General features: G+C 36.5%; 1 protein-coding gene across 12 annotated transcripts in view; it reads left to right on the plus strand.

The window, feature by feature from the left end:
- The window catches only part of CASK (calcium/calmodulin dependent serine protein kinase), a 182348-nt gene extending 164526 nt beyond the window's left edge, over window positions 1-17822 (plus strand). For 9 of the 12 annotated variants that reach the window (XM_015884890.1, XM_015884915.1, XM_015884924.1 and 6 more), the window contains 7 exons: window positions 366-562; window positions 1787-1902; window positions 6183-6263; window positions 6355-6435; window positions 9126-9328; window positions 11446-11529; window positions 16368-17822. In XM_015884890.1, the coding sequence (XP_015740376.1) occupies window positions 366-562; window positions 1787-1902; window positions 6183-6263; window positions 6355-6435; window positions 9126-9328; window positions 11446-11529; window positions 16368-16544 (939 nt within the window). In that variant the 3' untranslated portion in view covers window positions 16545-17822. The remainder of the gene's footprint in view (window positions 1-365; window positions 563-1786; window positions 1903-6182; window positions 6264-6354; window positions 6436-9125; window positions 9329-11445; window positions 11530-16367) is intronic. The other 3 variants (XM_015884899.1, XM_015884932.1, XM_015884958.1) reach the window with 1 other exon arrangement.
- The last annotated feature ends 354 nt before the right edge of the window (window positions 17823-18176 follow it).

Consider the following 18176-nt stretch of genomic DNA (forward strand, 5'->3'; position numbering starts at 1 on the left):
ATTGCAGCACAGTTCAAGTTATAAGCTGCAGGCTCTATAATGATTTACAGTAATTAATATTGAGTTGAGGGACCCTGGCCATTTGTTAGAGATCTGCATAAAGTCTTCAAAAGCATACTTTCATTTTTTTCTGTTTGAATTTTACAGTACATAGAAGACATGAGCTTGCAGAATAACATCACATGTCTCCATTGCTTTTTTTTTTTTTTTTTTGCTTCATTTTCAGCTATCACTTATGCTTTTGCCCTTCTGTTTCTTCCTGTTGCAAATAGTGCATATAGCTACATTCACCAATTTTCACCTACTTCTCTTAATACTGTATTAGGAATAATATGGCAGCATCTTTTATAAACTCTCCTTTGTAGATATATGTAAGAGCACAATTTGAATATGATCCAGCAAAGGATGACCTCATTCCATGCAAAGAAGCTGGCATCAGATTTCGAGTTGGTGATATTATCCAAATCATTAGCAAAGACGATCACAACTGGTGGCAGGGTAAACTGGAGAACTCCAAAAACGGTACTGCAGGTCTTATTCCTTCTCCTGAACTTCAAGAATGGTATGGCTTATGTTTTCTATTAAAAAGAATTTAGTTATGCTTGTATTTTTGTCTTTCGTGCTTGTCATTTTTGTATAGCTAATTTTGGTGTAATCTTTCCTTAAAAAAAAAAGTCTATATTGCCTCAGTTCCTATGGATTTGATTGTTTTTTCTCTCTCACACATCTGCTTAACAGTAAGAGTTGCATGTAATATCATATGTTTACACCTGCTTTATAAACATTATTTGTCTTTCTGATGCACTTTTGGAAACTAGAACTGAAGGCTATGTACAGATCATTTATATAAGCCAGTCAAATCTGTTTCCCCTTCAGGTTCTAAACACTTGGTCATTGGTAATACTTAAGTGTAAGTGGTGCTGGAATAAGGTGGTAACTAACTGTCAAGCACTGAAGGAGTTTGAGGTTTTTCTCCCCTTTTCCTTTTTCATGTGAAAGCCAAATATTAGAAAGAAACCACAGTGCGAAAACTTAATGAAGAACAGATTTAATGAACAGTGCTGCACCCAGTTCCACAAAAGCAATGTAGAGCATTTAAACAAACCCTTGCAGAGCTTATCTAGCAAATGTTTTACGTATGTTGACACAAGCTCTGGCAAGTAAGTCCTTGAGCATCAATGTTAGGACCACAACTCAGGATAATTTATTGGTGTGGAAAATCTAGCCCAAAATATTTCACACAAGATTTGCTACGTAAAGAATTAGTGTACTGTAAAGGTTTAACAGCACCTGTACCACCTCTGCTGTCTAGAGAAAATTCTACTACAATAAAAACAGAGACAGGTATCCATTTCATTGCATCTCTTGCAAGCCCTTATGGGAGAGACTGGTATACGTTGGCATAGGAATATATGCAATACTTCATCCTGAAGGTCAACCTCAAGGCATTGCTCAGCACAACACATTTGCCTTGAGCTTTAGAACACAGCAGCCCATACAGATTTTGCTCTTCCAGTCTAGTCTACTGCGCTGGTTTACAGTCATTTTAGTAGCTGCCCTTCCTCGCATGTCCCAGTGATATGTGAGCTTTTACAATCAACCATTAAGAATATTATTTATATCAAAATGTATCAGTATGTAAGTGCATTTAAGTCATCAAAAACAAAGTTTGGAAAAGTCTTAGTGCACTCTTATGCTATTAAACAGACTTATTTTTCTAATTCATCATGCATGACATTTTTTAAATACAGTTATTACAACTTTTTTTTTCTTCTCCATATGCCAGGCGGGTTGCTTGCATTGCCATGGAGAAGACCAAACAGGAACAACAGGCCAGCTGTACTTGGTTTGGGAAGAAAAAAAAGCAGTACAAAGATAAATATTTGGCAAAGCACAATGCAGGTAGGGGGAAAAAAAAAAAAAAAAGAAAAAAAAAAGCAGGTATATTTATAAGAAGGTTGAAATCTTTACCATCTGAACCTTGCCATTAAGTGTTCAGCAGGCACTATTAACCTAATTGGTAACTTGCAGAAACAGAAATTAAATATATATCCTACAGTGACTTTACATTTTTTTGTTTGTTCGTCTTTATGTTTAAACAAGAACTAGAAACCAACAGGATATGAATTTTACAATCAGATACTGCACTGTGCACTACAGAACACTTCTTGCTAGCATTCTTGTTGGTGTGTGCTTATAGTTTTGGATTGTGTATGTGAAAACATCATTAAAAGAACGCTTTTCTTGAACTGTTATAGATGCAAACATAAGAGTCGTTGTGTAGTCAGACTGTTATTTAACAGCTATCAAATCTGACAAACTGGCAGTCTTGCAGTGATTTCTGCCTGAATCCTGATTTTTGAATATTTATTGAACCTGCTGAAAAATTGAGTTGTTGTGAAAGAGATACATATCTGTATTTTCGCATTTCTCTTTGTACAGTCTGTGTGTAGAATCAGAGCTCATAATATTTCTGTGCTCTGGAACTTTCATTACTTGAAAATAAAATCTAATACAGTCAAAGAACAATAATTATCATATATACTCCTATTTCACAGTCACATTTAAGATACTCACAGTCAAATATAAAATTACCTGTTATCCTGAAACCTGTTTTGCATATTCTCTAAATATTTAATTAATGAGGGAAGTAGAGATTGAAAGTTTAACTGGTTTACTCTCTTTTGCTGGCTTTCTGTTATGGTTGTTTTAATGTTTCCTCTGCACTGCAGTAACAATAAACCATGTTTTACTAATCATGACCTTTCTAGAAACTATTGCAAATGAACTGGATTTTATCACCTATACTCTCTGGCAATACTCACTTTAAATTGTTACCGCTTGTTCCCATCATACATTTCCACAGCATGCTACTCCCTTCAGTTGTGCCAGTATAACTTTGCATGGTCATGTTGTTAACTGGACTAGCTGAAGAACAACCTAACAAAAAACACTTTTCCTTTAGAACAGACAAGTTTCATAGTACAGTTCACAACTACAACTATGTGATAAATAATGTCACTGTGACTTCACGTGGCGTGCTGCAAAGGAATGAGTATGTCCGGGGAGGAGCAGAGAATACGTTGAGCTAATTTTGTTTCTGGAGACTTTGTATCAATTAAACCCTCATCAATGGACAGTAATATAGACATCACAATCTTGACAAGAGGGAGTCATTTTGGAGGAGGTTGACAGACGTTTGATTGCATGATTTGATGGCCTTAGAGCTTGCCTATGGTAGTGCTTTTGGAAACTTCTCGTCAGAGTTTGCCAAAAATTAGAAACGTGAACCTTTGAAGTGGTCATAATCATTAAAACACATTCATTTCAAAGTAACAGTATGACACTTGCCCTTCCCCTAGGAAGTCAAAAAGTTAATCAAAGTACAAATTGGGATTTATATTTCACTTAGCAACGTTATTGGTCATTGTATCCTTGAGGTACAAAAGTTGATGCCAATAACATTCCAGAGAATTAAGAAGTACGTAGATATTAAGAGGATCACTGAATTGATGTCATGCTTATGTGAATGTATTACATTTAATGAACTCAGTACTGAATTTACCATCTCTGAAATATCACGTGGTATTGTTAGTCAGAAATACTGCAACATTACTTTTTGCAGATTTTCAGTGTGTGTGTTTCATAATTAAAAACATGTCTTCAGCAAGTATATTCTCCTTTATAAGAAAAATAACTCATCTAATTTTACTTTCCTCCATACTTGATAATAGAATAGCGTGTCCTTCAAGATACATCTTCTAGATCATACTTCTTATCATTGTAAAATCTGTTTGGAACCAAAACCTACAGGAAAAACAAAAATCATTTAAGATTCATTAGCATTTCTATAAATGCTCCAGAGATTATCTCTAGAGATATACTGCAGTGATATTTACATTTTTAAAAGTGTTGTTGCAGGACTTCATAAAAGAACGCTCTTCAGAACATACTAGAACTATGTGTCATATTATGCATAATGTAAAAATTGCCAAGCTTTTATAAAATATGTTTATCATTTCTTAATGTGATTTATTTGCCTCGTGTTTAGACTACTGCATGGTAAAGTTTATTTTGTGCATATACTTTTTATTTTACTAATATATTACAAGCCATATCTCAATGACCCCTGTACATTTTTCATGCTGTCTTACTCCCAATGGCCTCTGTGCATGTAAGTAACCTGTCAAGTGACAATGCCTCTTTATTTGCTTCTTACTGTTTCCTTTCAAAACTCCTTTTCTTTACTAGCTAGTAACACAGGAGTATTACAAGTTCAGTCTTTATATGTATCCCGTATTCCTCATATCTTGTGTATATTTTTTAAATATTCATTTTTCTTTTGTGCTTGAAAACCCTACAATCATTAGGTAACTCCATGTAGACTGAGACATATCTTCTTCATGCTACTAATTTGTGATGGAGGCATTAATATGTGCCATTTCTGTTGTTTGCTCCTGTTGTTTGTATCTAACATAACATGGTTTTGTTCAAGAAAAAATAAAGGATTGACTTTTTTTAACGGGAGAAGACACCTTTCCCAGTAGATAGTTAGAATGGTAAAGCTAGAATGGTTAGAATGGTAAAACTCTTCAACATGTTGTAGATCTTTATATCTTTCTGATATGAAATGAATTTAGTTAATTTAGTGCAAAGTTGCAAAAATGAAGAATTCCATGCTGGTAATTTGTGGAAAGGAAGAAAAAATATGACTAACTTCTTGCTTGTTTTATCTTGTAATATTTGGGGAAAGGTTGAAAGAGGTTTTTCTTCATCATGAAGTGCAAAATGCTTCAAAGGAACTTAGGAAGTTTTCAAATGCATACCTTTTCAAGTCCTTAAAGAGTCAAGTGTGTCAATTGACTAATTTGTATTTGGACTAAATTAAAGTAATTGCACTTTTTTCTAGGGTGGAAATGGTGCCATTGGGTTTAACATCTGCCCTATAAAAGGAAATGTTAAACCCTTTGTTGCTTTGACTGTAGTACAAAGCATGTGCTTTCTGATAGGCTCTGCAGTCAGAATGTCTTCAGACTGTGGAGGTTGGTGACAACTGGAGCAAGCAAACACAGGCTCCTACCCCTGCCTACCTAACTATAGGGGTACCTAACCATGAGGAGGAGAGAAATACATCCAAATTTTTTCTTTAAAAAATTAAATTTAAAAAAAATAAAAGAGAGAGAGAGATGGACAGGATGTAGTTGAAGTGAATACGCCACTTTGGGACTTGGAAACACTCAAAAATGTCATACTTAAGATGCAGTCTCTCCCTTCTGTTTACAGCGCATTCAAATACAGAACTGTAAACTCTTGCAAGTTATTATGTTCCTAACTTCTGATTGTTCTGATCTTTAAAAATATAATCAACTGCCTCCTGGCTTTTTATTTTTTTCTTTTAATCAAAATTCTATAAAAATGGCCACAGATCTTGTTGGGCAAAGTAAGAAGTTGTTTTTATGAACAAAACTTGATTTGTCAATCATTACTTATCTTGGCAATTCACAGTAGATTGATAGGCATGATGAAATTCATTCACTGCAGTTGAAATCATTTCTGAAACAATACTTTTACAATTTTTCCCTAAATATGGTGGAGGTTCTTTTATGTAACGTCATCACTTTCTGTTAAACTTTTTTGTTCTATCAAAAGTTTTAAAAGCATGTCAATTTAACGAGCACGTGTGTTCAAAGAGAACTCTAATTACAAATAACGTGTTTTGAAGAAGAAATACCACAAAGAATTAAACCTTAAAAATCATGATTACTCAAAGATCTCGTTAAACATGAACGTGAAAGTATCCATATCTTCAGTGTAAATAGATGTTCTCATACTATATTCATGTTGGTCACTGTCTACAGATTTTCTTTAGTATTGCTACTTCTTAGGAATGCAAATGTAAATAGCATGCCTTTTTAGCTGATTTTTGTGGTCTGCTGAATTCTGCATGAAAGGACATGCAAGTTTTCCTGAGCATTTCAGTAGCTGTGTTATTGCTTTTTAACAGTTTTCTTAATGGACACTTTTCTTAAAATTACTTAAGGAAATGGTTTTACTTTCCATAGCATATTGCTTTGTATTGTGAATCTAACACTTGCTAAAATGACAATTTGTAGCACAGTTTATTATCATCCTTAATAATGATGTTTTTTCTTATCCCTCTGGGGGTTTCTTTTGTGTTTTAGTGTTTGATCAATTAGATCTCGTCACATATGAAGAAGTAGTAAAACTGCCAGCATTCAAAAGGAAAACGCTAGTCTTACTAGGTAATTTTGAGTTGTTATTTCAAACGTAAGAGCATAATTATTAACATCTTGTGGCAGAAAACTAATGGATGATTTTTGTGTTGTGGGTTAGGTGCACATGGCGTTGGAAGACGACACATAAAAAACACACTCATCACAAAACATCCGGACAGATTTGCGTACCCCATTCCTCGTAAGTAGCAATGTTCTATGTAGTGCAAAATTGTATGTAGTGTGCTTGACAACAGTCCCACTAACAGAATCTTCTGTTAAGGAAGAATGAATTGTGAATGGACTGGGAATATTTCTTGTTTTGTTTTTTTCAGAGGAGAGTGTAGTAAGTAGCACCAAGTTTCCAGAGATGACAATAAGAAAATGCAGTTAGCTTCACGGCTCACCACATGGGTTGTTACCAAGAGCACAGGGGCATTTTTCCTTCACAGCAGGCTCAGCTAATCCCATGGCAAGAACTGTATATTCTACATTATTTGTTGGAGATGCAGCTTTTTTCCTCAAGCATAGGCATTTTAAAGCAAGCCCATCCAGTAGCTAAATCCACCCACTCTTGTTTCAGGCTAACTTCAAAATATAGGAAATCAGGATATGTGTATTCCATTACAAAGATCTAAAGCAAAGAGTAATAAATGGTTTTCAATGTACCTTTCACCCAGGCTCTCTCAAGTACTATGTGTATTGTTCTGTGGAGGCAGAAGCTGAAATATTTACTTTGTCTTCAAATTATTTATAAAATGAACTCATATGCTGTGAAGGCCATGTGTTGGATTGCCTGCATTCTGTGGAAGCATTTAAGTTGTTTCACTGGTTATATAGGAAAACTGAAGAGACTAGCTGCAAATCATGGTCCAGTCCGTGTGCTTCAGCATCATTCTAATGTTTAGATAACTGTTTTAGACATCATTTAACCTTCGGCCCCACTTTGGAAGAGCAGTCATCTGTATTAGCTCCCGTGTCATGCTTGATGGGACTGAATGGATGCATCAAGTTTAGGCACATTTAGGGTATTTAATATAGTACCTTATGCTTGTTTTTAGGAACCTAAATTAATCCCTTATTTTTGCTATCTGAAATAAATCATGTAAAATACATCACACACTTTAAGTATTATGGAAACCTCACCTGTATTTCAGCTGATTGTGGGTAATTGAATTCTCTTTAGCTCTCAGGGACAGATTTTTACTGCATTTTCTTCATTATTTTGAAAAATCATGCTAAGAATAGGTAACTCTTGAGGCGGGCTGTGAGTTGTATGTTGTATTTATCAGCATGCACTATGGAAAAATTATCTAGCTACTGAAAACTTGATCTTAAAGGTCAAAAAGTCATGTCACACACTGGTGGTTTAAGAATTAGCAGGCCATATGTCTCTTACCACATAGGTTTGAAAAAGCAATATATTTGAAAAGTAAGTCATTGTTAGCTAGCTTTTATCTGTCTTGACCACAAGTAGCTAGGCCTTCACGCGCTTTTTATACTTTCACACTCTGAAGAAAACCACAGAAAAATACATGTGTTAAAAAAAAAAAAAAGAAGAAGAAGAAGTTTTAACAAATGTAGACAGTTGAAGAGAAAAGTAGGAGAATATGTAAGTTCTGGTAGACCTATGACAGCAGTAAGTAGAATGGTGATATTATAGGTTTTGTTTAGTCCATTTTTTCTTGAATTCCTTAAAAAATGCACTCATTTGGCCCCACCAATGCTCAGTTACAGGAGAGGGTTCAACTCCCTGCAGTTGTTGTCAATATTTTGCCTAATGCAAACCAGGATACTGTTAGACATTTTAGCAGCATGGGCACATCAGTGGTTCATGTTCAACTTTTTCCAGCCTGTTGAGATCCCTCTGGATGGCAGCATGACTGAATGTCCTAATTTTGTGTCACTTGGTGAGGGTGCACTCTTCCCCATCAGCCAGATCGTTAAAGAAACAGGATTGGACCTAGTATTGGCTCTGGTGTAAAGAGGGGCCCTACTGCCTAGGGGATTTTAAGGGAATGGTTTAGAAACTATAAAAGCAGTGAGATCAAACCTATCAATCAAAGATGAATAACAAACTGTAGAATAAAAGTTTGTTTGCTCTTGAAAGAACATAGACTCTTAACATCTTCACCAAATAAAATAAAATTTGGCACTGAAAATTTTGCAAGCTAACCATTTTGAAGTGCAAAATTCTATATAAGAAAGAAAAATGAATCATAGAATAGATTCTATAATGCAAAGGAGGCTGAGGGGGGACCTTATTGCTCTCTTCCAGTACCTGAAAGGTGCTTACAGTGAGAGCAGGGTTGGTCTCTTCTCACTGGTGACAAGTGACAGGATGAGGGGAAATGGCCTCAAATTGCACCAGGGTAAGTTTAGGTTGGATATCAGGAAAAACTTCTTTACAGAAAGGGTTGTTAAGCACTGGAATAGGCTCCCCAGGGAGGTGGTTGAGTCATCATCCCTGGATGTGTTTAAAAACTATTTGGAAGGGATGCTCAGGGACATGATTTAGTGGGGTTGTTAGAGTTTGGCTAGTATGCTTGGGTTGTGGTTGGACTCAGTGATCTTTAAGGTCTTTTCCAACCTGAGCAATTCTATGATTCTATTCTATGATTCTATGAAATAAAGGTTAATTATAACCTTCTGTTCTTCCTTTCTTTTTAATCCTTTCCACATCCCTTAGTCTCCTGCTTTCCCCAGCACATCCCTCAGCCTTCCACTTCCCCTAGACCTTGTTACTCTGACTCCCCTCAGCTCACACTTCATTGTTCTACATATGAATTAGCAGGCCAAATCATTCAGTGAATAAATATTGATAAACCAATCAAGATGCCACATGTAAGCGTAGTACTGCTTTTGAGTTAAAAAAATACATTTTATTTTCAGACACAACCCGACCTCCAAAGAAAGATGAAGAAAATGGAAAAAATTACTACTTCGTATCGCATGACCAAATGATGCAGGATATATCAAACAATGAATATTTGGAATATGGCAGCCATGAGGATGCAATGTATGGGACAAAACTGGAAACAATACGGAAGATCCATGAGCAGGGACTAATTGCAATACTTGATGTAGAACCTCAGGTAACTCATTAGAAGTAGATGAAAATGGGACTTAACGCAAACCCTTCAACATTATTTTATTGAGATACATTTGTTTTCATCAATGATTGTATACTAGATATGACCAGATCAGCATCATTATTTTAGACACTCCTTTTTGTGTTAGTATTATACTTTTCAAAAGAGAGAAGGACAGAAAATAAGGCTCTCAAGAAAAATTTGTTCATTCATTATATAAAGTCTTCAGTGAAAAAATCTGATATATTTCCTTTGAAGCATCTGTGTAATTGTGACTTTTAGTTCACAGTGATGTATGCTTTGTTAAGTGGAACTACATGAATATGGACAAAAAGTGATGTTTGTATCATATGTGCAGAACAAAAGAAATGGGAGGAAAGAAGTTAAAACTGTGACCAGTGTTAACTATTTATTTTTGCTTGCTACTTTCTTCTTTGATTCAAAAATTCATTTAAGAACAGAAACAGCTAAATTACTTAGTGCAGTTCACATAGAGTGCTGATGCAGTACTGTTCTGAAAAATAGAATCCTGCATTGAACAGTTTTTGGAGAAAGCATTTATCGCTAGTTTAAATGGAGCAGCTGTTAAAAGTGAGATCTCTTGATACAGCATTTCAATTTGGATTGTTCAGAAACAGTACAAACCTCAGAAACCATCCTAATCTTGATTAGAATGTATTTACATTTGATAACAGCCCAAGTAATTCACATTTGGCACCAGCTGCTATTCCTGCACTTCTGCCATCAAAGGACAAGCCTCTTTTTTAACCAGCTTCCTCGTGCATCTGTCTCAGTGCCTTTATGCCAACATGCCCATGGATCAATTACTAGCTATCTTAACACCACTTGCCTGTTTTCCTTTGGTATTCCTAGTTACGTGTGTCTCCATGACATTCATATATAGGGTTTATCTCTTTTGTTTTGAGGAGCTTAATGGACACCGGTCGCTCTGAAAGTAATGCCTCCTATTTATTTCCATGGAAATTCTCAGATACAAGGAGCACAATAACACGATTTGATAGAGCAGATTCTCAGCTACAAGCCACTTCTTTTTTTTTCCTCCAACATAGTCACCAGCACTAGCTGTGCATTTTCACCACTGATGAACAAGAGCCTCCATGCTGCACTTATAAACATATGCACAGCTGTCTGGAACATGGCTTGTCTTTCTCATCACTGCCACCACTGCTGAAATGCATGACCCACCACTTGACTGTGCTCAGAGCCACCATTTGATATTCATAAGTGTCCAGCAAGCATCAGTGAGTGCCACTGGGTTTTGTCAGGCCACCCCTCTGCTGCCATCGGTCTCTCAGCAACAAAATGTAACAGAATGTTGCTGAGAATGTTCAGCCTCTACTGCCATCCCACCAAAATCTGCATCCGATGTTGTAAGCCAGCATATTAAAATAGGAGACATTGCTTTCAGAGTAGCCCTCATATATGGGTTTCAGGCTGACTCATTACTTGCCTCAGATGGTTAATCAGAGTGTGATTAGTGTGACATTCAGGCTGTGATCAACTGTTTCCCTTACAAGCTTGAAGCAAAGTTTCACCTATGGCAGCTAAGTTACAACTAAGCCAAGGTTTTGATAAGAACAGTCATCTTTTGTGTAGTTCAGGTGCCCAGTGCAGTATTTACTGCATTAATGCAATGCTCATTACTGCTCTTAACTTTTTAAAGACCTCTCATTTTTATTTGCTTCAGAAAATAAGATAAATAAATTAATACAACTTGCTTTTTGTCCCTTATTCATGACATCACTTCCTTTTCTTTCTTTTTTTCTTTCTTCTTTTTTTTTTTTTTAAATGTGGTGTTAACCATTCCTTTTAAATGTAAATAGAATTCTGCACACTATGGGAAGAGCCTCTCTGAACATGCAGAAGCTTTCATTGTCTTGAAATTTATACTTATTTTAATTATAAATGTATTGTTTGAGTACCAAAAAATGTAAAATAACACAAGAAGTGTCTGCATTACTAAGGTTGTGACTCCAAATCAGCAAAAAACAATTAATTGCTGATATAAGTCCATCTTCTTTCCATCTTCTGCTTATGTGACTGTTTTGACACTGACTGCTGGGGGATCCTTCTCAAGATTATTTTTTCTTTTACCCTAGGCATTGAAGGTCCTGAGAACTGCAGAGTTTGCTCCTTTTGTTGTTTTTATTGCTGCACCTACGATTACCCCAGGCATTAATGAGGTATGGCATCTTACAAATTAATGTCTTATCAGAGACAAAATTAAGGATGGAATTCAAAGATGCAGATAGGAGTTTTTCTGTCTGTAGCTGGAGAGGTAGAAGGACAGTTGAAGGGCAGCATTATTAAGTAAGTCAGTTGAGATGTATTCATTTTTTAATAACTGATATTTCTAATTCAGAATATGAATTTCAAGTTGAAGGACCCACATGATGTATTCGAATATATATATTCCCAAGGTTCATTTCCAAATCTGTGACAAATCATTAGCACAAATAACTCAGTTAACAAAATTTACTCAATTTTGAGTTGCAGTGCTACCGCTGGACTACAGCTGGCATGAACTGCAGAATGCATGTTCCACCTTTATCTTGTAGTATTTTTTTCTAACCAGCAAATATACATCAGAATTAAGCTTCTTAATTTCAAAAATCATTCTCTTCAGAACTGGACATAAGCTTTTACCAAAGGGTTACTTGCTTGTGGAATAATGTTAAGAGTTTGTGCAATTACACATCCTGAATTTCTTACTTAGTTTGTGTGGAGTTTTACAGCTGCTACTGATTTCAAAGAGGTTATCAAGCAGTTCTGCTTTTAGCTCACAACAGGACAGGCAATGTTTGTACAAATACTTGATCTGCTCTGCCTTTTTAAACTCCATTACCAAGGTACTTAATTAATTGGATTTAAACATGAATCTGTTCCAAACCCCCTAGGTGTTCCTTTTTCACACAAAAATAAAGTCAGCTCTGTTTCTACAGCTGTTTCCATAGAAATGTAATTACAGTATCACAAATACAAAACTGCAGCATCACTCTAGAGGCTTGCAGGAAATAAGGAATGAGACAAATATATTTAAATTCAAATAATCATCCTTCAGGGTAAGAGGAGAGCAATAAACACTGGCCTTAAGCTGCAGTTTTACTGGCAGCTGAGGCGTTCTCCTAGTTCACTGTTGCTGAATGGAGTGGGTTTCCCTAATTTCAGGACTGGTACTGCCCATCTGCATTGGCCACAGCACATATCAGATCCTTTAGTGAGCTACTGTTCACTGCTCTAAATTGGGGTTTTGTCAGTTTGCAAGCAGTTCAAAAAGGCTCTGACAATCACCAATGCCAGAACAAATGGTGAAAGCATGTAGCCAAGAAAAGAGATGAGAGAGGGAAGAAGTGAAATATATCATTTCAATGTGTCCTGTGACATTACTTGATGAATACCATCTCAAGACACGAAAATTAACAATACTAGTGAAATGACAGTTTGTCTAACTGCTGATGCTGATGCTGGCATATGCTATAAATCAGTATGATTTTGCAAGAACACTACAAATTTGTAGTCCACGCTGAATGCCATTGTGCAAGCAAATGGCATAGCATCACTTTAAAATATATATATATATTCTTAGGATGTGTAAATCATTGCACGTGTAATGCTAGACTAGGTATGCTGTGGAATTATGTAATTACCTCGTTCTATTCCTTTGTATTTTAGCTCCCAAATGGTCTTTTGCTGCCTCACTTACTTGCCAGAACTATTAACCTTTTAGTTTTCTAGCTGTAGGATACAATGCAGAGAGATTCAAGGCAGCTAATGTATCAAAGAAAATGCTCTCCATGGCATACTGGGAAGAAGATAGAAATATACCTGTTATAGTTGTGGTGGGAACACATTAATAGAAATAAGATACTGGATTCTAAATATTTGCGTTCATGCCCTATAAGCATGCTTTTTTTTTAAGTTCTTGTGACTGAAGTCACAGTGCACACAGAGATGCTCAGGCACATGAACTGCTGGACTGGGGCCACACATAAATGGCATCCTAATATATGAATCAGTTAAGCTTAAGGAAAGGGAGGGGGATGTGAAATGGAAGTAGCAACAGAATCTACCAAAATTCAGTGTTCTGTTTTCTAAGATTTTCTCTGCTGAGTGAAGAAAGAGATGCAAGTTACGTATGTGCATCAGAAGCCTGTGTGGCAGCAAACAAGATTCCAGAGTGTGTTTCATATTTCCCATTCATTCTTACTTTTGGAAAGCTTCATGTGCATATTGAGTATCCCTTTCTGCTTATCCTCTTATCTCGCTTTGTTTATTTTACATACGTCTTTTGAGAACACTTCTGTAAATGACTGTCCTTTTTTTCCCCTTATGCTTTCTTGAATTTCATCTTTGCTTTTTTTTTTTCATTTTCCTGCACTCGTACTAATTGTACATAGCTGCCAAAATGGTGCAGAAAATTGCCTGTAAGTACCAGCTAGGGGCTGACATGGTAGTTCCGGTTATTTTAGTAGTTTTAGAATGTAGATTTGCTCATTCACGTTCAACATTACTTTCTACCATTGGGATAAAAATTTACACAAAAAAGGCTTTACGTATCTTGCTGTAATGGATGTAATAAGAATTATTTGCTAAGAAGAAACAAGAAAGTAAAGTTTCTACTATTAGAGCTGGACATCTGAACATCGTGGTAAAAATCAAAGCAAAGACCCTGTCTTAAAGGTAATTACCTTGAGATGCTTTAGCCGACTATAGAACACATAAAATACTTCAGTAAACGAGGATCACATCGTTGGAATTAACTAGGAAGCAAAATACTATGCTTAATTACTGAATGTGTTATTATTATAAGCAATTCTTCAAAGCACAAAACCTATTTGAATCATATAGGAAATCTCAGAGAGTACCCACCTATCTCATCACCAAGAAAATGTAAATCATGTCATTGGTGTGGTAAAACAGAGAGAGGAGAGAGCAGATCACGGAACAGCTGAGTAGTTCCTCTCTCCTCTAGTTGTTTTCTGTTTTCCCATTCAGCAACAAAGAGGAATTAGCAGGCTCCAGTCTTTTTATTCAAATATTCATTGAGCGATGTGTAACTTCTTTCTCTTTTCCAATAGCTAAAACATAAATGTTTCTGAAGAAATTTTTCTCAACTTATATTGAAATTGAAAGAAAAAAAAAGCCTTCAGAGATAGAGGAGGCTGAAAACATCACTGGCAGCCATTATGCATGTGCAAGGGATGCCATGGATGACAGTCATGTTTCACTCCCAGGTTTGCTGGAGATTGAAAGAGGATTAGGAAAGCAGACTGAACACTAGTGATAGGGTAGAAAAGTCTCTTCCAGATAGTGAACACACTGCAACTGATCCCATGTGTAGTACGTGTGACATGAGAACTGACTGTAGAAGAAGAGGCAGACATTCTGCTCCCTTCAGCTATCTGAACATTTTGGTAAATATCTTATTCTTTGGCACTATTGAGCACGCAGACGATGGAGATGATTCTTCTTGAGAATATTCTGGGATCTTCACTGTCAAGACTTAATTAAGAAATTTTAAGGAAACTGACAAGAACAGCACACGCTGCTTTTTTCTACAGAAGTGCCAAGCTTTGCTATAGGTGCACAGTGCTCTATAAAAGGAGCATGCCCTATACAGAAGTGCGTGGGAAAAGTATTTGTCTGACCTTGAATGAGGCCTTAAGTGATTATCTGATGGAGGCCACATTTGCACCCCATCTAGGGCTGCAACTTCAGAAAGAAGCAGAACTGTAACTTGGTTCATAAGGAACCCTCCGGAAGCGGCTGGTTTCATGGTGTCGGAGAAGGAGAACTATCTCAACACTGGTTATTCCCAGAGGATCTGAAAGCCACCATTTCACAGCAACATGTCGCTATATTTACAGATGCTTGGGAAGTTCAAACAAAACACAAATACATACCAAAAAAAAGCAAAGTATGGAAGGAGTATCTCATATTAGTGGATACAGTTCCATTCCTAGAATAGTTTCTTGTGAAGCCAGCCATAGACACTCCCTCTATACTTCTTACAGCCTAGAACTGTTTCAGTAAAGTGCATCCCAGTTGACTGAGCAAGTAAGGTGACAATATAGATACCAGTACAGCAGGGAATCTGTGCTGTACATACATGGTTTAATTCCATTTCCACTCCAAACATGTGGGAGGGAAGGAATTCATGTGACCGTTTCAAAGTTCATAAAAGCAGGAAATGATTCTTTTAATTTTGTAGGGAATTTGCAGGAAGGGATTTCAGGATCACTGCAGGACCCTAGAGGAAAGCCTTTTGTAGTCTCTCAGAAATGCAGGCCCAGCTAGCAAGCCCACTATGATAGCATTGCCAGCTACAGAGAATTAGGCATCACACCTACCAAACTGGCAGAAGCCAATCCCATAAGAAATGGACACAAAGCCAAGGGAAGTGCTGACCCTGTAATGGCTGACCCTTCTCAATTGTGAACCGTGGAATTGGGTCTTCAGTACAAGACGCTAAGAGATGCCAGAAGTGATATAGGAAATACTGAAATAGGAACTGCTGGGCAACATGGAGTGAGAACTTCCTCATCGGCAAAGGGTGGTTAAAGAAAGTAAACCCCAGAAGACTGATGTTGAACAGTGAATTGTTACCAAAACTGGGAACAGCTGATATTTAACAAAATACCCTATCCTGTTTCTTGTTCTCTTCCCTGGACATAGGCCACGTAGCTTGAATTTGTGCACTTTGTTTGTTTAACTCACGTATGGTCTTTTTAGTTCCATGTCTGTGCTGCTTTTATTAGCTTTCATCCTTGCCTTTTTAGTTCTAGACTTGTCTTTTGTCTCACGTAACGTCAGTAAATGACTTGTATTTGAATGTCAGCTTCAAGACAGAAACTGTGTAATTTCTTCCTTGTAATTTCTAGGGAATTAGGCAGGGTCTCTAGACCACTTAAGCTTTTTTTGCCTGCTTTCTTCTCTGTAAGCAACAGCTAGAAAGCTGCCATAGAAGTAAAGGAAACGATCCAACTTACCTCTCCCATTTCCTTTTCTCATCATTGACTAGGATGAATCTCTTCAGCGCCTGCAAAAGGAGTCTGAAATCTTACAGAGAACATATGCACACTACTTTGACCTAACAATTATCAACAATGAAATCGATGAAACAATCAGGCACCTGGAGGAAGCCATTGAGCTCGTTTGTACAGCGTCGCAGTGGGTGCCAGTCTCCTGGGTCTATTAGGCCGCTCGCGAGATCATTGAAAAAGCCTGGCGTTACTGGGAACCACCTCATACATGGGAAACCTCTTCGTTATTGACCTTGTGTCAGCAGGTCTTGGCCCCTAGAGACTACCTAGATGTAGTGTGACCTAAATTTATAATTATTGTCATGTCCTAATAGATAAGAGGAGGGGGAAAAAAAAATTAAACACTAATTTAAAGAGACAGTATCTTTTTTTTTTTTTTTTTAATCATTTCTCCTAAAATTTAATAAAGTGTATCTTTAAATGTATGTATTATTCAGTCCTTTGGAATGTTATATTTTTGGAAATAATAGCTTTTTATTTCAAGGGCCCCTAAAAACTGCACAAAATAGATGCTGCTTTCTATAATCTATTTTAATAGTAATAATAATATGATTCTGTTACCTTAACTTGGGGGTGGAACACTACATTCTTTTTAGAGTCTGATTTTATGGATCGGAATACTTTCCTTTATTTATTTGAAATAATCAGTCTAGCGGTTACCAAACAAATTCATCAATCTTAAAGGCCTTTCTTCGCTCTTTTTTTGTTGTTGTTGTTGTTTGTTTGTTTGTTTTTTAGGGTAGCGTTTTTAAATACTTTTGTGTAACATCCAGATAATGTGATACTGTCTCTTTGAAGAACTCTGTAAAACTTCTTTTAGAAATCTGAAATTGGGTCTTGACTCTTAATGCATGTGGACAGTCGCAAGCGTTCATGCCGTTGGTGTATCTGTGTTGAAAAAAAAACTGTAATCTACAGCAAAGTACATTCCGTTCATGGGAAAACGTACCCAAGGGAATAAAGTGAAATATTATTCTGACTTAAGTTGTAAACCTATGCACATCCCTTGCATTTTGGGCAACTTTATACAAAAAAAAAAGGAAAAAAAAAAAAGAAAAACCGATTTTTATTAATAATAATCATGTAGTGAAATGTGTTTGTAATTTTGTCTCAATTTAATTTGTTGTAAGGTGGGAGGGGGCAATTACTGGTTTCACCATTTCAGATCTGTGTCGTCTGAGAGTATTAACGTTTTAATTAAGTTTAAGCAAAGAAATGCTGATTTTTAATATGTATGTAATTGTTTAAAAATGCACACATTTTAAAAGAAAATACTGTGCAATGAAGAAACCAGTTTAGGCATTGCGATAAACTTGACTATTCCAAAAGACTCATCGAAAACAGCCCTGTAAATTCCTTCAAAATGGTAATTGACGCTACAGTCTGACCAAGTTTTTTTATTTTAAATATACTTCCTTTTATGTGTTCAACAACCAAATGTTTTTGGGTCCTTCATTTCATCGCAGGGAGTTCCAAGAACAAATCAGTGCTTCTTGCAGCGAGAAGAGATTTCTTGACGTCTGTTCAGTGAAGGCCGTGGCGGAGAAGCTCAGGGGCTCTGCTGGGCCTTTCCAAGCACAGCTTAGAATCAGAGCAGAGCCAAGGAAGAAAAAGTAATTAAATGTGCCAACCTTATGTTTTGTTTCCTTTCTTCATGCCCTCACTGGCCCAGATGGTTTATGTTTTTCCTGCAAATACATAACAGAAGCAAGCATTACAGCTTCTTTCTAGATGTCAGAAGTGTTCCTTAGCACGGTTTGTGTTAAAAGCTCTGTTGGCTGCGCTGT

Source organism: Coturnix japonica, chromosome 1, assembly GCF_001577835.2.
Source record: "Coturnix japonica isolate 7356 chromosome 1, Coturnix japonica 2.1, whole genome shotgun sequence".
Classification (NCBI taxonomy): Eukaryota; Metazoa; Chordata; class Aves; order Galliformes; family Phasianidae; genus Coturnix; species Coturnix japonica.